This window comes from Alligator mississippiensis, chromosome 11, assembly GCF_030867095.1.
Source record: "Alligator mississippiensis isolate rAllMis1 chromosome 11, rAllMis1, whole genome shotgun sequence".
In the NCBI taxonomy this organism is placed as follows: domain Eukaryota; kingdom Metazoa; phylum Chordata; order Crocodylia; family Alligatoridae; genus Alligator; species Alligator mississippiensis.
Window position 1 is genome coordinate 57,608,472 of NC_081834.1, and position 24,119 is coordinate 57,632,590.

General features: G+C 57.0%; 1 protein-coding gene across 1 annotated transcript in view; it reads right to left on the bottom strand.

The window, feature by feature from the left end:
- The window catches only part of LOC102564378 (zinc finger protein 157), a 28,330-nt gene extending 4,723 nt beyond the window's left edge, over positions 1 to 23,607 (bottom strand). The window contains exons 1-7 of the mRNA XM_059714102.1: positions 23,455 to 23,607; positions 21,578 to 21,712; positions 20,953 to 21,079; positions 13,581 to 13,697; positions 11,507 to 12,414; positions 1,544 to 1,633; positions 953 to 1,079 (exon numbers count right to left, since the gene is read on the bottom strand). Coding sequence (XP_059570085.1) covers positions 953 to 1,079; positions 1,544 to 1,633; positions 11,507 to 12,414; positions 13,581 to 13,697; positions 20,953 to 21,079; positions 21,578 to 21,583 — 1,375 coding nt within the window. The 5' untranslated portion in view covers positions 21,584 to 21,712; positions 23,455 to 23,607. The remainder of the gene's footprint in view (positions 1 to 952; positions 1,080 to 1,543; positions 1,634 to 11,506; positions 12,415 to 13,580; positions 13,698 to 20,952; positions 21,080 to 21,577; positions 21,713 to 23,454) is intronic.
- Positions 23,608 to 24,119: the final 512 nt, after the last annotated feature.

Genomic DNA, 24,119 nt, shown 5'->3' on the forward strand with positions numbered 1-24,119 from the left:
CACCTCCTCTTACCCATTTTCAGTATCCTTGAGCCACCCAATTGTTCTCATCTGCTGGCTCACTCCTCCATAGGCAAGGCTGTCATCATCCTCAAACATTTTCAAGATAGTTTTTTGTCTTTCTGTAATTCTCTCTTTATGGACTTTGTGGAGCTAGAAAAAGCCTTTGAGCACTTCCCTAACAAAGTTCTTTGGGGGAACTGGAGGGAAAAGCAAGCCCAAGAGAAGCAAACTGACTTAGAAAAAAGGTAAGAACCTGAAACCTGCACACAAATCAGAACAGGACCCTGTATTAGACATCCTTAGAAATTAAAACTGGCTTTCACAAGGCCCTGCACCTAGCCCACTTCTTTTGATTAGTGATGGGTATCTGCTATGCAGAGGGACTTGAGGATAAGATGTATTCTGAGAACGGCAGAGTGATCTTGACAGCACAGGTCTGCAAGTAAATACAGCAAAGCCAGAGCCTGCGGTCTATGGAGACAAAGATGTTAGGAAGGAACATGGAAGAAACTTCCAGTTACTCCTTGTTAGAAGCACCGAGGTCCATCACATGTAAAACATGTCACAAGAAGAGGAGTTGAAATGCATATGTGTGCTGTAGCAGCAGAGGCTGACAAGACTTCCACTAACTTCTGCTGGCTCGTGGGAAAAGGAGAAAAGGGAAATGACAAGGATTACCGCTGAACTGTGTATGCTAGGATTGTTAAATGCGTTTGGACAGGACAAGCTGGGGAAGACAGGAAGAAAATCAGAATTCCCAAAGGAGCAGCTTTCAGTGAATTTTTATGCACAATGAACTGGAGATGATATGAGCAGATTGAGAAGGCACAGGGAGATCACGTTGCCAAGAAACTTCATTCATGAGGATGAAACTGCTGAAAAGCAGGGAGCAGATCAGAAACTTCAGGGGTCACATAGGTCTACGGAGAAGCAAGAACCAGAGCTTTACCCAGGGAAACGAGGGCTTGGTAATTCCTCAGCATCTGGTCCTGGTAAAGCCCCTTGTCTTCATCTCCCAGCAGCTCCCACTCCTCCCGCGTGAAATACACAGCCACGTCATCAAAGGCCTCCCGGAGCTGCAGTCACAAGCATTACACCATCAGCACCTCCTGTCCACCTGCCTCTAGCCCCCGCCGCCTTGTCTGCAATTCCTTACCGCTACACCTATGTGCAAGCTTTGCCATGGCAGGTCGGGGAGCAGACTTGCCCATTATGGAGCTGACACATGACGTGGCTGCAGCTGTGGACAGGGGAGTCCATGCGTCTGCCCTGGCCCAGCTTAGCACGTTCTACTTGCTGGGTCCTTGGAGGCAGCCCAGGCAGCACTTTCAGAGGTGGGGAGCCCTGGCTCCACGCACTGCCCAGGCCTTCCCGTGCCAGCACCCCTGGTGATCTGTGCTTGGGAGGGAGCTGCGGCTAATGCCAGCTTGGGGTGTTTGCAGGTCTCTCCGCTCCCCAAATGCTCTACAGCAGCCCTGCCTCCTCCTGGCGCTGCCCCAGCTGCACTCCCACCCCCAGCCGGACCTGGTGCCCTGCTCACCTCCATGCTCTCCCCGTTTGACGGCCTGCCCGGGCCCCGCTCAGGTGTCAGGGAGCCCCTCTCTCCCTGGCGAAGTCCTCTGCAGCTCCAGGGTTACAGGCCCTTCCCCAGGGGGCTGCTGCTCTGCTCAGCTCTGCTCACGGTCCCTGCACCTGCGGGCGGGGAAGAAGCACAGGTCGGTCCTGGTGCTGCCGGCGCGGGGACAGCCCTGCTCTTCTCCTGGACCCGCCTGACACTACGGCACCCGGAGGCCTCCGCGTGCGGGAGAAGGGGGAAGAAAGACCCCAAATCCCACGGCTCTTGCTGACAGACCTCCGCAGACACGAAGCGGGAGAGGAGGACCGACACCTGTGCGCCAGGCCAGGCCAGGGCGGGATCACAGCCCACGTCAGTGCTGCTGGGACACCGGTCCCTGGCAGAGGGGCCCGAGGGGCGTCGGTGCTGCGTCTGCACCCGCGCCGCGAGGGGAGGGCAGGGGGGATGCGGGTCCATGTTCTCCAGAGCGGTGACCGGCTCCCCGCCCCGCGACAAGGAGGACGGCGGATCTGTGGCAGCGCTGACCCCCTCCACCTGTTGTGGCAGACGGTGCTGCAGGGAGGGGTGAGGGGCTGAAGTGAAGGGGCGCCAAGAGGTGCTGCGCAGCCAGGGCTGGCGCGGGAGGGAGCTGCGAGTGGCTCGTTTGGGGGGAGGGATGAAGGGAGGGCAGTTCCCTGCTGCGTGCACTCGTGGGGGACGCGTGGCCCCCAGACCTGTGCACGGGCCGAGGGCGGGCTGCCGTTACGGACTATGCCTCGGGCGCCACATTTGCTTGACGCAGAGCCGTGTCTGGGGGACGGGGCCTCCCGCTGCCGGGCTGGTGTCCCGGGCTCGGGTGTGAGGAGCCCCGCCCGCCCCCACCCAGGTCTCCTCTGCTCGGGGGCAGCCGCAGCAGGACGAGCCTCCCCGGGGGAGCTGCGCGCGGCCCTCCCGGCCCCTCGCGCGCCACAGCCCTATCCGGGGACGTGTGCGCGGGGCGCGCGGCCGGATGGGCCCGGGCCTGGCTCCGCCCCCGGCACGCGAGGAGGCAGCGCCCACGCCCCAGCCCCTCACCCCGGCCTGTGCTGCTCCCGCCGCCGCTTCCGCGTCACGTGGGCGTCGCGGCATCCGCAGAGAAGACTGACGTCACCTCCGCCCGCGGGCGCAAAGCTCAGCAGATGGAACTCGGGGAGGGGGCGGGGCCTAGCCCGTTGGGCGGAGCTTGTGCCAGGCCCGGCGGGGCTGACGTCACTGGAGCGGGGCGCGGCGCTGGGGGGGGGGGGTCTCACGTGGGCGTGGCTAGAGGCTCCTGCCCAGCGCCCGGGCTCGGACTGGTGCGGGCTGGGGGGTCCTTGCCTTCCCCTGGGATCTCCTCCGTGTACGGTAGCAACCTGGTGTGGAAGCGGGACGCTGCTGCCGCGGGCCCTGCTCTTCCTGTGGCAAGGTCGGGCGCGATGCCCTGCGCTGTCAGGGTCCGCGGTGCTCCGGCGAAGGCGAGACGGAGGAGTTGTGTGGGATGGCGGGCAGCACTGACCGGGCCTTGGCGGGGGCTGGGCTAGACGCGACCTCTGCAGGTCCCGGGCAGCCCGGCTGCTGTGGCCGGAAGTCCTCGGGCCCAGATCGCTTACACCCACAAATCCGGCAGCGCTGGTCGAGCTGGTCCCGGGGTCCCTGGCCCCTGGGCGGTGCTGGGAGGCTGCTCGGTCACTGTCGGGCCAGGGCCGTGAATCCTGGCTCAGTTCTGCAGAGCTGGGACACTTCCCGGGCGCTCGAGCCTCCCCTGCAGGCTCCAGGTGCCAGGAATCCCCCAAATCCCCAGGGCACTGGTGAGGCCTCCCCCGTAGCGCCAGGTCCAGGATGGGCCCTGCACCTCAAGGAGGAGGTGGAGAGATTGGAAAGAGGCCAGCTCAGGACAACAGAACTGATCAGGGGCCTGGGGGGCAAGTCATAGGAGGAAAGGCTGGAAAAACTGGGGCTATGGAGTCTGGAGAAGAGAGGACTGAGGGGGGATTTGACACCAGCCTTCAAATCCCCGACGGGTGACAACAGAGAGGATGGAGATGGAGTTTCCTCTGGCTGGAGGGGACAGGGCTAGGAGCAACAGCCTCAAGCTGCAGCGGGAGACGCTAAGGTTGGAGGTGCTCAGGGATCCAGGCTTTCCGTTCCCATGGAAAAATGGGGGGAAAAACATAGGTTTTCCCTTTCAACAGGAAAAAAAACCAAACGGATTTTTCATCTTAATGGAGACACCTGTGGGTTTCCACTTTTGCAACGAGCTCTCTGCAGCTTGGCAGAGCTCCAGCCTGCAAGAGCTTCCTGCAAAAAGGGGCGGCAAACCCTAAGCCCTGTCCCAAGGCGAAGAGAGAGGGTGGGGAAGGGGCAGGGCCTGAGAATCAGTTGGCCAGGGCTTGGCTCAGGCTCACTTTCCCTCCTAAAGACTTTGGGGTAAGTGGGGCTTGCAGGAGGCTGGGGGCTCCCTCTGGCAGGGGTGCAGGAGGATGGGGAGCTGTGGGTTGGGGATGGGGGGGGGCCCTGTGGGGCAGGTGTGGGTGACTGCCAGGCCTGGGGGGGACTGGGGGCTGTAGGAAGAGCCCGTGGTTCAGGTGGAGGCAGGATGGGGGTGTGTGGGTGGGAGCTGAAGGACTGGGGAAGGTGTCCGTGGGAAGCCCCATGTTGAGGGCCAGCCTGGCCCGATGGCACGTGGACTGGGAACTGCGCACCATCAGGCTGGACAGGAAGCTGCACATGCAGACATGGAGCCTCGGGCCAAGCGGGCTCCTGCTTGTCTCCATGGGCAGCTTCCCACTGGAGTGCTGGAAGCCCCATATGAAGACACAGAGCCCACCTGGCCAGATGGTGCACGGCTCCCGCCTGCAGTGCCATGATCTGCACGTGCTGGCATGGAGCCAACCCAGTCTGGTCTGAAGGTGTGTGCCAGTGGGCCAGGTGGGCTCTGTGCCAGTATATGCAGGCCCTGGGACCCAGCCAGAGGCATGCACCGCTGGGGGCTCTGCCTGCCATGGCCATGAGCTCCCTGAGGGCCCGCCACCCGCTGCTAGCAGTGGGGGCTGTGCACCATGGAGTGGGGCATATGTGGCAAACCCCACACATACCCCTCACAACCTTCCCACATATGCCCATACCCACACCCCTGCACAGACCCCCTCAAACCCCCCCACACCTGTTCACATCTTCCCCCCTACAAACCCTAGACCCACCCACAAACCCCACATACTCCCATACCCACACCTACCCACACACACTCCCAGCTGCAGGGCAGAGAGCACAGCCTCCTGCCCCCTCCCAGCCTATGGGAGTTGTGGAAGAGTGGCTGGGGCTCTGCTCACAGGCTTGGGGTCCCAGGTGGGGAGTGGCAGTCTTTCCAGGCCAATGCCAGCTCCTTCCTCTCCCTTCTAGCAGCTTGGGGAGCAAGGAAATGCCCCCCTCCCCTCCATGCAGGGCACATGATAAGCATTGCCCAATACCATCTATAGTCTCATAGGACCCAAGAACCCCTCCCTGTTCCCTTGTTCATGCCAGAATAAGGGCACTAGTAATGCAGCTCCTCAGGCCCTGGGTAGGCCTCACATCCTTCATCTGGCACCTGGAGCTGGGTCCAGGGCATGACCTGAACTCCTCTTCTTGGCCCCAGAACAGGGCAGCTGTGTGATTGCAGGCGGCGCCAGCCTGGGGGACATTGGGAGCAGGGAAGGCCCCTGGGATGTGGGTGTTTGTGGGGGGACAGGGCTGGACTGGACTCCATGGAGAAGCAAGGGGCAGGACTCCCTCCACTCCCGGCAGAGTGCAGGGGCCTGTGCAGCGGGGAGCAGGAAAGGCAGCAGGCTCCATCGTGGGTCTTCCCCTGCTGTGTGTGCTGGAGCTGCAGTGTGTGGCACAGAGCCCCATCAATAAGGCAGGCTCTGCTCCCTCTTCATAGTTTCATAGTAACTAGGGTTAGGAGGGACCTGAACAGATCATCTAGCCTGACCCCCTGCCACAGGCAGGACTGAATGCTGGGTTCACAAGACCCCAGACAGGTGATCATCCAAACTCCTCTTGAATTTGCCCAAGGTAGGGGCGAGGACCACTTCCCTGGGAAGTTGGTTCCAGATTTTGGCCACCCTAACTGTAAAATATTGCCTTCTGATCTCCAACCTAAACCTATTCTCCATCAGCTTATTACCATTGTTCCCCGTCACCCCAGGTGGTGCTGGGGAGAAAAGGGCTCTGCCTCTTTGATGTTGATCCCCCCTGAAGAGCTTGTAGGCAGCCACCAGGTCCCCCCTCAACCTCCTCTTGCTGAGGCTGAACAGGTTCAGGTCCCTCAGTCTCTCCTGCTAGGGCCTGTCCTGCTGCCCTCTCACCAAGCAGGTGGCCCTCCTCTGAACCCTCTCCAGGCTGGCCACATCCCTTTTGAAGTGCGGCGCCCAGTACTGGACGCGGTACTCCAACTGCAGCCTGACCAAAGTCGCATAGAGGGGAAGGATCACCTCTCTGGACCGGCTTGAGATGCATCTTTGGATGCAGGACAAGGTATGGCTGGCCTCGCTGGCTGCGGTCTGGCGTTGGCGGCTCATGTTCATCTTGGACTCAATAATGACTCCAAGATCCCTTTCTGTCTCTGTGCTTTCAAGAGGGGAACTCCCCAGCCTGTATGTATGCTGTGGAATCCTTCTCCCAAGGTGCAGCACCCTGCATTTGTCTACGTTGAACCCTATCCTATTCTCATCTGCCCACTTTTGTAGTCTGTCTAAATCTAGTTGCAGCCTCTCTGTCCCTTCAAGTGTGTCCACCTTGCCCCACATCTTAGTGTCATCAGCAAATTTGGACAGCGTGCTTTCCACCCCCTCATCCAAGTCGCTGATGAAGATGTGCGGGCCCGAGGACTGAGCCCTGGGGTACCCCACTGCTCACATCTCACCAGGTTGAGTACAACCCGCCCACCACTACTCTCTGGGTGCGCCCCATCAGCCAGTTTTTTACCCATCCAACTGTGCAGTCATCAGTGCCACAGTTGCTTTATTGATAAGGATGGGGTGAGAGACAGTGTCAAAGGCCTTAAAGTCTAGAAAGACTACATCCACAGCAACACCATCATCCAAGGATTTAGTTACTTGGTCATAAAAGGCAGTCAGGTTGGTCAGGCAGGACCTGCCTTTGATGAACCCATGCTGATTGCCCCTGAGCATGATCTCCCCTGCAGGCCCACCACAGATGTGCTCCTTGATGATTCTCTCCAAGATCTTCCCGAGCACCAAGGTGAGGCTTACTGGCCTATAGTTACTTGGGTCCTCCTTCCTCCCCTTCTTGAAAATTGGGACCGTTAGCCAGTTTCCAATCCCCCGGCACCTGGCCAGATGACCACGAATGCTCATACAGCTGGGCCAAGGGCTCCGCGATGACCCCTGCCAGCTCCCTCAACACCTTTGGGTGGAGGGCATCTGGACCTGCAGATTTTAAAATGTCCAGGCCTTCCAGAAGTTCCCATGAAGTGCTGGATGGAGCTGTGCCTGTGTTAGGCACAAGAACCCTGGCCTCCCCGCCTGCTGCTGCTACCAGGCAGTGGGGGGCTGCACGCGATGGGGGCAGGGTCCCTACACCTCCCACCCTCCCTCACACCCCACACCCTGCCCCCATCAACATATACGTACATCTCAACATACCCTATGCCCCCTACACAGCCACACCCTCTCACAACCCCCCCCCCGCGCCCTCATACACACACACACACAACATAAAAGTGACACTTTATTTTTGAGTTACTGTGTGCTGTATATAGAAGGAATTGCATAATCACAAGTCATGACATTTTTTGCAATAAAATTAAAATATATTAGCAGTTTGACTGCTAGTGTGATTTGGGTTTTTTTCTGGTTCTAACATGGCAACCCTTCCTCCCAAAAGGAGTATGGGGGGGCAGCAAGGGGAGGGACTTCTGGTGGCAAAGGTCAGGGGTTAGGGCCAGGACTTCTGGTCCTAATGTGGTGGCCAGAGGGTGGAGCAACTGTCAAGGGGCAGGGCTACCTATGCAGCTCCCCCACTGGTCACCAAAACTTGTTAAGCGTCCCTCTGCCCAAAATAATTGCCCACCCCTGCCCTATCACTTGTCTCCCAAGCGACTCCCAGCAGTCCCCTGGAGATTATATCTAATCCCTGGAGAGTGCAGGACAATCCTGGACTGGCAATTTAAGAGGGGACCATGCCTTCCTGTTGTGAGGGCAGCTTAGCAGGGCCCCTCCAGCTCCCCCGTCACAGGCCCAGATCTGAATCTCCTATCCTGTCCCAGATCTCCAAGGAAAGAGGAAGCCAAGGACTGCAGACCTGCCTCCCCACGTCCTCCCAGCCCCATGGGGGATCCTCCCATGAAGTTGTTTCTGGTGGCCCGACTAAGGGAAACCTTCATGCTTCTAGAGGAAGACGGGATGGCTGCCCCCAGCCCAGCCTGGTGCCTCCCCAAGCCTTCGTTGGGAAAGACGGGGGCATCAGGGGCAGTCAAGGCGGTGCTGGAGCCGGCAGCCACTCAGTGCCTGAACCTTCACATCTGGTGTCTGGAGCTGCCGCGCTGGCTGGGGCTCCCCAGCCCAGATGCTAAGTCACCGGCCTGTCTGATCCTCTCAGCACCTCCCCAGTGCTCCTGCCCCACAAATACCAAGAGACACTGGCTACAGACAGGCATCCTCCGCACCCATCAGGATTCCCTTGAGGCCCTGCTTGTCCCACATGCTGCCCCCCATGCATGAGGAGCTGCCATGGCATGCGGAGGACAAGGCTGTGAACATAGAGGAGCCTGGATCTGACCTACAGGATCCACACTCACTGCAGTGCCGGATGCATCCACTTCTCTTCACAAAATTACAAGGTGGGGTCAGCGTGAGCTAACAAAGGGGCAGAGGTGAAGGCCCATTTCAGATATTCAAAGGCTCGCTGGGCTTTAATGCACCAATAAAACCGGGGTACTTTCCATAGCAGGGTGGAGAGAAGGCTCATCACCCGAGCAAAAGTCACAATACATGTGATACCAGCTTCTAGAGGTGGAACATGAAGCCAGGCTCTAAATCACCCCCTCTAAAGTCACCTTATCCAGCAGCCTTTTGGGTCTCTGGAATCTAAACCAAGGGGAGAGACATTAAAGGGAAAGACCTACTAGCTTCATCCCTCCTGGAGGCAATGGCATCATCCAATAGGAACTGGAGCCCAACATGGCTGTGGCCACGGGTGAGAGTGGAAGCCTGACCTCATGAGCAGGGTCCCAGCTGGACCTTCCCACGTCCCTAGGCACTTGCTGGATTTGCTGTGGGAGAGAAGCAGCCATTTGGTCTCTCTCTCTGCAGCAAAGGCTGGCTGCATCCCCCCATGAAGCCTGGACAATTTTAGTTAAAAGGGTCCTTGGTGGATTTAGGTGCTTCCCCAAACTCCTACTCAGCCCTGCTCAGGGCTCTGAAGACAAGCGCTGATGCATGACAGAAGTGCCTCTTCTGGAGTCCGTCTATCGGTGACTCCGCCTTCTTGGATGGGCCAACCGCCCACCTTCTCGCCTACCATGCCTTGATCTTAATTAATTAATTAATGGATGTTAATTAGCAGGAAGCTGACTATTTATTGCCCCAGTGCCAGGGGGTGCTATCTGTGGCTCCTTTTCCTCCCCTACACCACAGCTCAAGCCTCGCAGATGATACTGATGTGGTATGATCTGGGCCTCGTTAAAATTTGGCCCTCCCTTGTCCTCCCTGGGCTTTCCACAAGGCTGTCTGGCTGTCTCACTGCCCCCCTCTCTGGGGCTGGGGTTCCCACGCTGCTGCAGGTCCTATATGAGGCCTCCTCCATCCCCTATTAGCCTCACCCAAACCACTGATACAACAGCAAACACAAACCCCCGGGCTATAACAAAATCCAAGCCGCCCCGCTAAGACATCATTCAGCTAAGCATCCTTCAATCCCTACTGGGGGATACTCCGCCCCTTAACAGCATCAGGAGCTGGTCAAGCAGTCAGGCCCCTCCCCTTCGTTTGTCCCGCAGAGCTCCCTTCCCCCTTGGCTGCCAGCAGGGAAAACTGCCCTCCTGGCCTCAGGCCTGGGATTTATGCAGGAGCCAGGCCCTGCCCCTTCTGGTCAGCTGACCAGGTACAGGTGCGGCCAATTCCCTCCTTAACCGGTTGTCCCGGCAACCGGCACCTGGGTTCCTGCCTCTGCTCTGAGAGTAGCAGGCACCTTAGCGTCCTGCTACACATACCCTCCTCTTCTCCATAAGAAGGTGTCACAAAAACGAGTGAGAACTGCCTTCGAGAAGCAGGCTTTGAACTCAGGCCTTGTAAAGACGCATCAGGTGACCTTAACTGATCTAAAACAATGCTCCCTTCTTGGAAAGGGGAGTTCAAATTTAACTTCCTTTGACACACACTTCCTCACTTACACCCATTGCTCCCCAACCTGTACAGCCCTAGAGATTCAACCAGTAACAGGCACCTTCTGAACATGTCACAGGTTCCCATTCCCTTCCTTCTTCCCATGGCCACCTCCAACAAGAAGACAAGACAGTCCTCCTGCTAAAAAGCAGAAACTTATTCAAAAGTTCCAAGGTTAAAGTGGAGGTGGCCTTATACACTGGGGGATCGGCAGAGAGGACAATTATGAAGATGAATGAAAGAAAGTGCTCAGCGATGGGCTATTAACCTATCGGAGTAGCCCCTATAGGACACTCATGAAGCCGAACAGGAGGGAAGCCTAATATTCACCATGAGAGGTTACAACGTGTTGCAGTTCACCCAGGGGATGGCCTCACACTTTCACCACCCATCAACAGGAGAGGCTGGACCTGCCACAGGCTGTACCTCCATCAGCCCTGTTACCCCACTTCCCCTAGAAAAGGGACTCTTCTGGAGGAACTTCTGGCTGGGGTCAGAAGTGCAGGGTTCTTGTTGAACAGCAAAACATAGGAGAAAACCTCGAGTGTGACCAACTCCTGTTCACGAGGGTTAGCAACAACCACTGGATTATGGTGAATCCTTTGGAAAGAAAAGGGGTTGGGAAATCAGAGATACCTACCCTGGAATGGGTTTCAGGCCCTGGTTTGGTCCTATCGCGCAGCTCTGGACAGGAAACAAAAACCGTCCACAGGTATAGCATGTTCACTTCTGGTGCTTCCTTAGCAGAGACTCCCTGTTACAGAGAAGGCAGTGAAGATCCCTTTAGAGAAAGGGGAGCACCAGGCACCCAGTGGTGCAGTGTCGTGGAAAGAGGCTGAAAAGCAATACCTGGCAAACGGAGCTCGGGGGGGGGGGGGAGTGACATCAGCTCCTTGCAATCACACGATGGGCATGAGCAGGCCTGGGAAAGGGGCTATGGGGTGGGGAGGAAAGGTAAGGTCAGGCTAGAGAGCAGGGAATGCTTCCCCAGCCATAAATATCTTCCTTCCTGCAACTAAGGACCTCACATACCAGAAACCTGGGACCAGAAGGATGAAGCTGAGAGGTGGCCAGGGACAGTCCCTGGGTATCATTTGGAGCCATGTGTCTTGGGGAAGGCACCCTATTGTGATTGTACTTTTTCTGCCCCTGGGAGCACTGGCAGCTCTTAGAGAATGATAGGGAAGGCACAGGTACTGAGGCTGATGCAAATATCATCTTCTCAGGTTCCCCCAGGGTCTGGGCTAGCCTCTGCCTAAGTTGTTTAGTCTTAGCCCCACCCCCAGCCCCAATCAAACCTTGGCACCAGCTTCTGGCTCCTTTGCTGAAGTGCCCTACAAGTGCCAAAGGCTCGATGAACTCTTTCTGCACTCTGCCAGCATGATGCTGTTTTCCTGAATGCAGCCACTGGCGGATGCTGAGAAGGCAGACATTCCCAAGCCCTTCTTGCATTGCTGGCAAAATTATGGATGCTTCTGGGTGTGGATGCACTGGTGTTAAGCCAGGTAGGAGGACAGGATGAAACCGTCCCACATAGAGAGTATCAATGTGGCTTCTCCTCTGTGTGGATGCGCTGGTGCAGAGCCAGGCTGGAAGAATAGGTAAAGCTCTTCCCACACTCAAGGCACAGATATGGTTTCTCCCCTGTGTGGATGCGCTGGTGCTGAAACACAGTGTAGGATCGGGTGAAGCTCTTCCCACACACAGAGCATCGATATGGCTTCTTCCGTGTGTGAATACTCTGGTGCCTGGTCAGGTAGGTGGGTGTGCTGAAGCTCTTCCCACACACGGAGCACTCATATGGCTTTTCCCCTGTGTGGATAAGCTGGTGCTCAGCCAGCCTGCAGTACTGGATGAAGCTCTTCCCACATTCAGGGCACCAATGTGGCTTCTCCCCTGTGTGGAGAAGCTGGTGCAGGCCCAGGCTAGATGACTGAGTGAAGCTCTTTCCACACACAGAGCATCGATATGGCTTCTCCCCTGTGTGGACGCGTTGGTGGTGGACCAGGTTGCATGATTGGGCAAAGCTCTTCCCACATTCAGAGCACCGATATGGCTTCTCCCCTGTGTGGATGCGCCAGTGTCGGGTCAGGCTGGAGGATCGGGTGAAGCTCTTCCCACAGTCAGGGCACTGACGTGACTGTCTCTGTCTGAAGTGGACCTTTGATGTGTGGCTCTCCAGGACTCTCAACTCCACAGTTTCTTCCTTGCACCCAGGGCTCTTTCTGGCTTCTCTACCTTCTCCACTCTCATACCTAGTTGGAGATGGGACCTGGTTTACCACTACATTATCCAGCGTTTGGAGCCACCATTGACTCTTGTGCCATTGCTTCTGCTCAGGTCGCAGCACATCCATCTCACCCAAACTCCCTGGGGAAGTTAGTACTGGCTCTAGGTTTGCAGAGCCTTCCACAGGACGCTGCACCTCAGTTCTGCTCAGCAGCCAGGCACCTCCTGCATGGGGAAGAGAAACTCCAGATTAGTCCCCGCCCTGCTGGCACAGCCCAAGCACTGCAATTCCTTCTGCTGCAATGGGCCTCAGAGCAGGACTGGACCTTGGCACTAGTGTTTCCTTAACTAAACAAGGTCTTTCTTGAGCTTGAGAGTGCAGGAGGGGCAGGTCCATGGGCCAGGCTCAGTGGATTTCAGAGCCACTCTTGGAGTTCCTGGCCTAGCTGTCAGCCCCATCAACTCAGACCCTGCTGGGAGAAACCCATGTAGGACATGTGCCCGAGGACAGTGCCTGACTGGCTTCATGCTCTAATGGGCTCTGGATGAGACCAGAGGGACCCGCTTAAAGGAAGAGTGAGGCTCTCTAAGGGCTGATCTGTCCCACAGCACTGCTGGGTCCAGGGCAACATGATGCCAAGCACTGCACCTGGCTGAGCTGACATGCTCCAGAAGCCAAAGTGCATTGGTGAGACTGCTCTCCAGTGCTCGCCCCGATCTCTGGCAGTCTTGACAGCAGCATCTGGGTACGAGGGAGAACAGTCCCACAGTGGATTTCTGGGACTTTTCAGCAGTCAGAGGGTGAGGGGTGCACTGCCTTACACTGGAACAGCTGCTTCTGCAGCACACACCAGTGCTGCTCCTGCTTGGGAGGAAAAGCCACCATGTTGTATCCCTCCACCCTTCAAGAAATGATCTGGGTGGGTAGGATTGAGAGCTGTGGCTCTCCCTTCTGGAAGAAACATGGCTGTGCTTCCTGCCTGTTTCCAGGGAAAGGTCTGGTGCACTAGGGAATGAGCCCACAGATCTTTCCTCTGCTGACAAAGCCCAGGTGGCCTCCATGTCACAGGACAAAGGCCCTGGCATTACACCACATGGGGTCTCAGCTTTCAGTCTCAGGGTTTGTGACACTTAGCCACAGAGATGAAACAGAATGGGGGCGAGCCTGGTGCAAACCATGGGGTATTCACTTCCCCCCACAACGTGAAGGCTTATGGGTCCCAACCCAAGTGGGAACAATACCTGACTGGACGTGTTACAGCATCAGCTATTTGAGGTCAGCACCTGAAATGGCAGCACAGGGCAGGCCTGCAGTTTCCAGGCTACCTCTCACTCTGGCTAGGAAGCATTTCTGAGAGGGAGTATCGAGGAAGAGACCAGCCACAACTCACCTGGCAGCAGGTCCTCCCACCTTGAGATTTCCCCATGGTGCTCCTCAGCACAGACCCACAGCTCCACCTTTTCTTGCTGGATGCAGCAGATTAAGTCAGGCATGGGACCTCGGTATCCTGTGAGGGGCAGCAGTTAAAGAGTGTTTGTGACTACACACTGGATGGAGAAGCAATAGCTGGGATGTAGTGAATGGATCCAATGATTCCTGGATTCTACTCAGGCCTTGAAGGACAAGGGAGGTGGGCATTTAGGAGGAAAAGGAAGGTGCTGCAGGGAGAAGCCTTCAATAGATGATAGTCCTTGTCACCATGACAAGGGTGGGCTGAGGAAACAAAGCACGGGCCACTCCAAGGTCAAAAAAAGGGTATGAAACTGATAGTCACCAGGGACAGGGTGGAGATGCAGTGATCTGTGATAGTAAGCTGTTACTGTTTTCAGGGTACCAAAATTAAGAGTCAATGCACACACTTACAGATGAATAACATTTACCTTATGAGTGTCATTGCAGACAAAGGCATGGAAGTGAGTTTACTCCCAGAGAAGTTTTAAAGCGCGGATGAATTGCAGTGAAAAGGATTTATGACAGATGTCTGACACCGCAATGTTTTCTGGGAGGGAGTGTAATTTAGCATCAACAGGGCATAGGAAAGGATGATTCTACCTTAAGTTCAGGTGTAACTACAGCAGGGATGGGAAAAGTCCGGTCCACGGGCCGGATCCAGTCAGCAGCAGGCTTCATTTCCCAGCTACCCCTGCGCATGGCTGCGGCTGGTCTTCATGGAGACCCCAGCTGCAGTTGCCCCCGGAAAGCTTAAGGCTCAGGCTGCCATGGAGACAAGCTGCAGCTGCGCTGGGGCTGCTCTGGAGCCACTGGGAACTTGCGATGGAGGCAGCTTGCTCCAGAGCCAGGGCAGAGCTGCGATCTGTAGCCTGCATGCTCTGGGCAGGTGCGTGCCCGCAGGAGATTGCAGCTCGGCCCCTGCTCCAGACCAGGCTGTCACTGCTACAAGAAGTCGAGGCAGAACCATGGTCTCCTGCTTGTGTGCCCCTGCCTGAAGTATGCAGGCTACATATCTGCCCTGGCTCCGGAGCAAGCTGCCCCCATCACAAAATCCCAGCAGCTCCGGAGCAGCCCCCCCACCCTGCTCTGCTGCATCATGAAATGCATGATATGTGTGCTGTAGCAGCAGAGGCTGACAAGACTTCCACTAACTTCTGCTGACTCACGGGCAAAGGAGAAAGGGGAAACAAGGGTCAACACTGAACTGAGTACGCTGGGGTTGTTAAGCTGTTTGGACAGGACACACTAGGGAAGATGGGAAGGAAAACAGAAGAATTCCCAAAGGAACAGCTCTCAGTGAATTTTTATGCACAATGAACTGGAGATGATGGAAGTTGTTTCCAGCTTCCAACAACTGGAGGTGGTCTCCAGCCCCAAGGCGTGCTGTAGCAGGGTCACCACCCCTCCTGGATCTCTGCAACAGGTACAAACCTCTTGCAGCACCAGGAGAGCCTGCAGACCTGCCAGCTACTGCAAGCAAGGAAGAAATGCAACCAGCTATCATCCCTAAGATGAAACGCACAGTGGTTGTTGTGGAAGACTCCCTACTAAGGGGGACAGAGGAAGCGATCTGTTGCCCTGACCCCTGTATCCGGGATGTGGCTGAGTGGATCCCAGAATTTATTCAGCCTTCTGACCACTACCCTGCACCCCTTATCCATGTGGGCACAAATGACACAGCTTGGAGCAATCCCAGCAGGGTTATGAGTGGCTACAGGGCTCTGGGAGCAGGGCTCAGGGGGTTGAGGGCGCAGGTGATTTTTTCCTCAATCCTTCCAGTTATGGGTCACGAGCTGAGGAGGGAGAGACGAATTGAGGCAGTAAACAGAAGACTGGCGCTGGTACCACCATGAAGGCTTCAACTTCTACGACCACAGTCCGCTCTTCAGAGAGAGGCAGTGGTCTGCTGGGAAGAGACTGCCTCCACCGCACTCCACTAGGGAATCTTTTCTCAGCCAGAATGGCTGATCTGCCTGACCAGGCTTTAGATAACGCTCACCGGGGATGGGCAGACAACCACCAGAGCAAGCTCACCGAGCATCAACTACAAAATCAGCAGGTTAGGATGCTCAAGGGAACCCACTCCTACCCCAGCCCAGGAACAGAGCTTCTCCATGAGTACAAGGAAGCCTAGGGCCTCCAAAGGCATACTTACTTGTACATTGCCTGTACACCAATGCCAGGAGTTTGGGGAATAAACAGGAGGAACTGGTCCTTCTGCTAAACAAAAATGGCTATGATCTCATAGGGATAACAGAGACCTGATGGGACTCCTCTTATGACTGGACTACAGATATAAATGGCTATACTCTGTATAGGAGAGATCATGATGAAAAAAGGGGCAAGAGTGTAGCTCTCTATGTGAAGGAGAGTTACATGTCCCTACAGGCTGAGACTGGCACCCAAGGAGGACAACAGGAGACCCTCTGGGTTAGAATACGAAGGGAACGTGGTGAAGGAGATACAATGGTAGGAACCTACTACAGACCTCCAAACCAGGAACAAGAGTTTGACCAAGAATTCACCAGAGAACTGACCAAGGCTGCACGCTCCCATTGCATGGTTGTTATGGGAGACTTCAACTACCCAGACATCTCATGGGAAGTGCACTTGGCCAAATCCAGTTGGTCTCAAAGCTTCCTCACATGCATGGATGAGCTCTACCTGTCTCAAGAAGTTTATGGGCCAACAAGAGGTAAGGTGCTGCTGGACCTGGTACAGGCCAAAGGGGATGATCCAATCAGCAACCTAAGAATCGAAGGGAAGCTGGATGACAATGACTATGAGTTGATCACTTTCACTATCCATTGCAAAGCTGGCAAGTCAGTCAGCAATGCAATAGTCTTTGACTTTAGGAAAGCCGACTTTCACATAAGCTCAGGAGGCATGTTCTTCAGGCCTTGAGAGACCATGATTTCACAGGGAGGGGAGTTCATGATGAATGGTTGCTCCTTAAGGAAGCAACCCTAGAAGCACAAGAGGAGTCCATCCCAACCCATAGGAAAGGTGGTAAAAGGGCTCAAAACCCACCTTGGATCAACAGGGAACTCATGGACCTCCTGCAGCTGATAACAGAGGCCTATGAAGGATGGAAGACAGGAATCACCACAAAGGAGGGGTATTCTGCACTGGTCCACACCTGCAGGGAGCAAACTAGGAAAGCCAAGGCTGCAACTGAACTCCAATGCACAAATCAAGGACAATAAAAAGTCCTCCTTCATATAGGTGGGGAGTCGAAAGAAAAACAAGGGCAACAGTGGACCCCTGCTAAAGTAGTTGGGGCAGCTGACTACCAACACCAAGGAAAAAGCCAATCTGCTTAATGATTACTTCGTGTCGGTTTTTCACCAGCCCGAAGGGACCACCCTGCCCAACATGATGCGGATGACCAGGGTGAGGGTGAATATAGGACCACCATTGGTGTGGATCTTGTGAGGCTGGACCCCCACAAATCAGCTGGTCCAGTTAGACTGCACCCAAGAGTGCTAAAGGAACTGGCAGACATCATAGCGCAGCCACTGGTGAAGATATTCAAGAACTTGTGGCACTCAGGCAAAGTACCTGAAGATTAGAAGAGGGCCAATGTGGTGCCCATCTTCAAGAAAGGGGGGAAAGAAGACCTGGGAAACTACAGGCCAATCAGTTTGACCTCAATCCCTGGGAAGATTTTGAAAAAAATTATCGAAGAAACCATTCTTGACAGGCTAACAGAAGGCAACATCTTGAGGGACAGCCAGCATGGGTTTGCTGTGGGTAGGTCTTGCCTGACCAATCTCATTTCCTTCTATGACCAGGTGACATGTCAACCTTTTCCCCTTTGTCCAGGTGATATCAAATATTTGGACTTTAAAAAAGCCTTTGACCTGGTGTCCCATGATGTCCTCATGGAAAAATTAGACAACTGCGGCCTCGGCTACTCCACAGTCCGATGGCTAGGGAACTGGCTCCAAGGTCGGACCCAGAGAGTGGTAGTTGACGGAACTGAATCAACACGGCACTCAGTGACTAGTGGCATCCCGCACGGCTCCGTCCTCAGACTTGTACTCTTTAATGTCTTCATAAATGATCTGGACACTGGTGTCAAAAGCGGACTGACTAAGTTTGCTGATGACGCCAAACTTTGGGGAAGAGTGTCCACACTTGAGGATAGGCTGGTGATCCAGGCCGACCTCAATAGGCTTGCAAAGTGGGCAGATGAAAACCTGATGCCATTCAATACAGAGAAATACAAGGTGCTCCACCTCGGGAAGAAAAACCCACATCACATTTATAGGCTCAGCAGTGCTACACTCACCAGCACCACAACCAAAAGAGACTTGGGGATCATGATTGGAACAGACTCCCCCCAGAGGTGGTTCAAGCACCTACTCTGGACACTTTCAAGAAACATTTGGACACTTATCTTGCTGGGATCCTTTGACCCTAGCTGACTTCCTGTCTCTTGGGCGGGGGGCTGGACCTGATGATCTTACAATGTCCCTTCCAGCCCTAATGTCTATGAAATCTATGATATGAGCAGACTGAGAAGGCAAAAGGAGATCAAGTTGCCAAGAAACTGCTGAATACAGAAGCACCAGGTGCTAGGAGAATGAGAAAGACTCAAGTGCAGATGGCTGGATCAAATGAAGGGGAATATATCACTATGAAATTGGTGAGAGGCCTGATCACCAGGGATCCTGGTTCTCTGTGATTTAAAGAATCCCCAAATTTTGGTTTAAAAAAAAGTAACCCCAAATCCACAATTTTCCATGATTTAAATTAAATACCACTAATATACAGATACTAGCCAATTGCCCATCAAAAATGAAGGGGGGGGGGTGGGAACAGATGGCCGGAGCACCGCCACCCACCACCCTGCGCCACCGCTGCCTCCCAGCAACAGGGGTAGGGGGGAAAGCTTGCACACAGCAGCTGCCACAGCCATCCACTGTCTGGCGCTGCCATCACTTCGCATCTGGCCACACACAACCCACGCCCCTACTCCACATCTAGCCCTGCGCCAACCCCTGCCCCCCTCTCCCCAGCATCTGGGCCCACCGCCCCCCGTGGCCAGAGGCAGATTAATGTGCACTGGGGCCCTAAGCAAACACAAAATTGGAGGCCCCCTCCCCTCAGGGCAGCTGGGCTGTGGGGGCAGGGCAAGGCCCCTTCCACTCCTGGTGCTGCCGGGGGAGGCTGGGGGGAACCTGCCAGCCTGCAGGTGGGGACACATGTCCCTCTCTTCTCCCTGCTCCTTGTCCCACTATGGCCAAACATACACACACACACAGGCCCACACATACAGGCATGCACACAGACAGGTGCATACTACTCTCACTCACTCTCTGCACATGGACACACAGACACACACGCACTCCCACCTGCCGTGAACAGACACGTGCATGCACACACAGATACATGCATGCACACATCGGACAGGTGCACACTCTACTCACTTACTCTCTGCACATGGACACACAGACACAAACACACTCTCCCTCCTGCCATGAACGCACGCAGAGCAGTCCCTAGGGGTGTGCAGGGGCGTACCAGCTTGTGCGGGATCGGGGGTGGGAGTGGCGACTGTTTGCAGAAGCCAGCGGCGGGGGTGGGGCTGACTGCCCACAGAAGGTGGTGGCAGCGGTGGCAGGGCTGTACGGCACTGTCCACGGCACCCCCACAAAACACAGGCCCTGGGACAGTCACGCCAAATCACCCTCCCCAGGGATGGCCCTGCACATGCATATGCACTGACACACACACACACACACACACACACACACACACACAGATAAGTGCACACTCTACACACTCTCTGCACATGGACCCACAGACAAACACACTCTCCCTGCCATAAACACAGACACTTGCATGCACACATGCAAACAGGCATGCATTATACTCGCTCTGCACATGGACACGCAGGCACAAACACAGTCTGCCTGATATGAAGAATCCCCCACACCCACCCTGATGCCCCCCACTCCTGACCCACAGCCCCCTGGCACTGCCAGTGCCCCCCGACACTCCCAACCCACAGTCCCCTGCCCCTACCCCAATGCCTCATACTCCCAAGCCACAGAGCCCCCCAGCCCTGCAGCTGCCCCTCACTACCAACCCACTGACTCCAGCCTGGCTAGTGCCCCTCACTCACCAAACTGCCATACACTGCCCCCCTGAGCACTGCTGGTGCCCCCCACACAACCCCGTCCCTGCTGGTGCCTCTCAATCCTGACCTGCAGCCCCCTGCACTCACAACCCACAGTCCCCTGCCCCCACCCATGCCCCTCACTCCCGACCCGCAGCCCCCTGCCCCCCATGCCCCAGCCCTTCCGAAGGGACCCAGCTGCGTTTGTCCTGCCTAGGCCAGAGCACAGTGGCTCTGCTTCATGCAGGCAGCAGCAGATTGTGTCCAGCCCCAGCGCTGGCTGAGGGAAAAGGAGGGGAGGCTTGTGGCACCCCAGCCCTGGGATAGGGCTGCAGTGCCCCATGGGCAGCCTGGCCATGGCCCCCTCCAGCTCCCTCCTCCCCTACCCAGCAGCTCCTGGCAGCTCGGACCTCAGGGCACAGAGCACCGGCACTGGCGCCTGCGCTGTTGTCCAGCCACGGGGCTGCCCGTTGCCCTCCAAGGCCACCCCCCCTTTCCCCTGCTGGAGGGGCAGGAAACCCCCATCCCCCCTGCCCTATCACAGCTGCAGTCCCATTCCCCCTGCCCTGCCCAAATGTCCAGGACTCCGCTATGCTCCAGGGGTGGGAGAGGGGGAGGCAATCAGAGCCAGCAGTGAGCTCTGCATGGATCCACCACCTCCATAGCTGCAGGCAGGTTCATGTGTGCTCCCCACTGCCTCCCATCGCCGCCTCCTGCTTCCAACCCCAGAGCTAAGGGAAATCCTGGAGATCTCCCCCCACAGCCTGGACCCCACCACCTCCTTCTCCAGTCTGTCCGCCTGTCTGTTTGTTCCTAATGCTCTGGGCCAATTGCTGCCCGCCCTGTGGGCAGTGCATGTGCAGTTGCCCTGGAACATTGCAGACAGACAGACACACAGACAGAAGTAGTGCGGCTTTTATTATATTAGAATATATATAGTGGTGTTTCATTTTAATCATGGAAAAAATGTGGATTTGGAGTTACTTTTTTTTTTTAACTGAAAATTGAGGATTTTTGTAAATCAGAGAAAACCAGGATACATGCTGATCACTGACAGAGCAGTGGAGTGGGTTCAAACCACCAAGCACAAGTTCATGAGGATGAGACTGGTGAAAAACAGGGAGCAAACCAGAAACTTCAGGGGTCACATAAGTCTAGGGAGAAGGAAGAATCAGAGCTTTACCCAGGGAAACAAGGGCTTGGTAATTCCTCAGCATCTGGTCCCGGTAAAGCCCCTTGCTTTCATCTTCCAGCAGCTCCCACTCCTCCCGCGTAAAATACAAAGCCACGTCCTCAAAGGCCTCCCGGATCTGCAGTCACAAGCATTACACCATCAGTATCTCCTGTCCCACCTGCTTCCAGCCCTCACAGCCCTGCCTGCAATTCCTCACCACTACAAATATGTGCAAGCTTTGCCATGGCAGGTCAGGGAGCAGACTTGCCTATTACATAGCTGACACATGACGTGGCTGCAGCTGTGGACAGGGGAGTTCATGCGTCTGCCCTGACCCAGCTCAACACGTTCTACTTGCTCAGTCCTTGGAGGCAGCCCAGGCAGCACTTTCAGAGGTGGGGAGCCCTGACTCCATGCACTGCCCAGGCCTTCCCGCGCCAGCACCCCTGGAGATCTGTGCTGGGGGTGGGGAGCTCCCGCTCTGGCTGACTTGTGGTGTTTGCAGCCTCCGTCACCAGAGCCTTGTCACTCTGCAGGTCTCTCCGCTCCCCAAATTCTTTAGAGCAGCCCTGGCTCCTCCTGGCTCCACTGTAGCTTGACTCCCACCCCCAGCTAGGGTTGGTGTTCTACTCACCTCCATGCTCTCCCCCTGCTTTGAAGGCCTGCCCGGGCCCAGCTCAGGTGCCAGGGAGCCCCTCTCTCCCCATCTCCCTGGGGAAGTCCTCTGCAGCTCCAGGTTTACAGGCCCTTCCTCAGGAGGCTGCTGCTTCTGCGGGTGAGGAAGCAGCACAGGTCAGTTCTGGTGCAGCCGGCACAGGGAAAGCCCTGCTCTTCTCCTGGACCGGCCTGTGACTACAGCAGCTGGAGGCCACAGCGTGCGGGGGTGGGAGAGGAAGACTCAAAATTAGGAGTGCACCAATACAGATTTTTGGGGCTGATATCGACAGCCAATATTTAAGGAGTCATATCAGCCGATATTGATCTGATATAGCTGCCTCCAGCTGGTCAGTCCATTGTGCAGGAAGGGGACAGGGGGAGGGAAGGGGTGTGGGCAGGAGCAGATCAACAACCCCCCCCCCATGAAGGAGGGGGCAGGGGCAGGTGTTGCCCGGGCAGGGCAGGACAAAGCTGTGGTTTGTGGCGGGGTGGAGTGGTTCCAGTCACTGCTTGCATCCTGGGAGGACATGGGGGGGTATGTGCACTCAATCTGTGTGGGGAGGCGAGGGGAGGGGAGGGGAGGGGAGAGGAGAGGCGTGGCAGGCGGGAGCCAGGTTGCGTGGGGTTGTTTTTGGCAGGGGTGGGTCTCCAAGCAAGCACTGGCAGCACTGGGAGGGGACTGCACCCACCCCAAATTTCACCGCAGCCTGGCTCCCAGTGCTGCCTCCACCACTGCCTGCCTGGGGTAGCCCTGGATTAATCCCCATCTCCACCCACCTGGGCTGTGCTGGGCAAGTGGTGGCGGCACTGGGAGCTGGGCTGTGGCGAAATCTGGGGTTGCTGCAGCCCCCTCCCAGTGCTGCCGCCACCTCATCTGAGCACAGCCTCATCGAGAACAGCCCCATGCAGCCCGCCCCGCTCCAGGTGCGCACGTCCCCTGCCCCCCTCCCCCCCCTGGGGTGCCAGCAATGGCAGGAGCCGCCCCCCCACCAGCCACAAGCCTTTGTCCCGCACTGCCCTGGTTGGGCAGCACCTGTCCCTACCCCCTCCCTCCGTCACCCGCAGAGGAATTGATCTGCTCCCCAGGGCCCCTTCCCTCCCCCCTCCCCTTCCACCACAATGGAGTGACCAGCTGGAGGCAGCTCTCTACCCTGCGGGCCCTGCTCCTCACTGCTTGCGTGTTGCGCTGTGGCTGCGCACAGCAGGGGCATTTATCGGCCAAATTATCTGCCCCATTGGGCGGATATCTGATACAGACAATTTTCTTTATATTGCTACGAACCCAGTATCAGACGAATGTACTTCTTGCTAACAGACCGCCTTAGACATGAAGCTGGAGAGTTTCATAGTTGGCCAGGTTGGAAGGAACCTGAGCAGGTCATCGAGTCCAACCCCCTGCTCTGGGCAGGAAATAATGCTGGGGTCAAAGGACCGTGGCTAGGTGTCTGTCTAGCCTCCTTCTGAAGTCCCCCAGGGTAGGAGCCAGCACCACTTCCCTTGGAAGTTGGTTCCAGGTCCTGGCCGCCCTGACAGGGAAGCAGTGCCTCCCCATGTCTAGCCTGAACCTACTCTCAGTCAGCTTGTGACCGTTATTCCTAGTTACTCCCGGCAGTGCTGGGGGGAACAGAGACTGGCAGAGACGTGGGTCGGGGCCTCCCGCTGCCGGGCAGGTGTCCCAGGGCCGGCGTGTGAGGAGCCCCGCCCCGCCTCGCCCCGCCCCGCCCACACCCCAGGTCTCCTCTGCTCCGGGGCAGCCGCGCGCAGCCCGGCCCCAGGCCCGGGCCCTCCCGCCCGCCCGCCCGCGACAGCCCCTCCCCGGCGGGCGGGCGGCGCCCGAGCATCCTCCACCCTCACCCTCGCAGCAGCTCCCGCCGCTGCTTCCAGGTCACGTGGCCGTGCGGCGCGGGAAGCTGACGACACTCTCGGCCTCTCACCCAGGCGCGAGGCGGAGCGGATGAGACGCGGGGGGCGGGGCCTGGGCCGTTGGGCGGAGCTTGTCCCCCCCCATCCGAGCGAGGCGCTGACGTCATTGGAGCGGAGCGCGCGGGCGGGGCGGAGGTGTCACACGTGGGGGCTTTAACCCGGGTTAAAGCAGCTCTACGTCCGGGTCCAGGTCCGGTCGGAGCCCCGCGGGGAGAGTCCGGGCATCCGGGTCCCAGGTGTCTCGGGGCGGGGGAACCCCGGACCCGGGTTCTCGGGGGAGAGGCGCTCCCGGTGCCCCCCCCCCCCCCCGAGATCCCCCGCACCCCTCCGGGGTCCTCCCACGCCCAGCCCCGGCCCTGCTGCAGGCTGCCAAGGCAGCCTCCTTCCTCCCTCCCCGTGAGGGCACCGGGGACCCCCATGGCCCCTGCCCGGCAGCCGCGTTCCCCGAGGGGCCCGATGCGTTGGCGGAGGGGCGCTGGGGCTGCGTTGCCTGAGGGACTGGGAGCCGTCGTCCCGGGCACGGAGGTGGGAGCCGTCTCGCGTGGGGTGCTGGCAGCCGCGTTGGCCCTGTTTGCATGTCCTAGTGGGGACGTGAC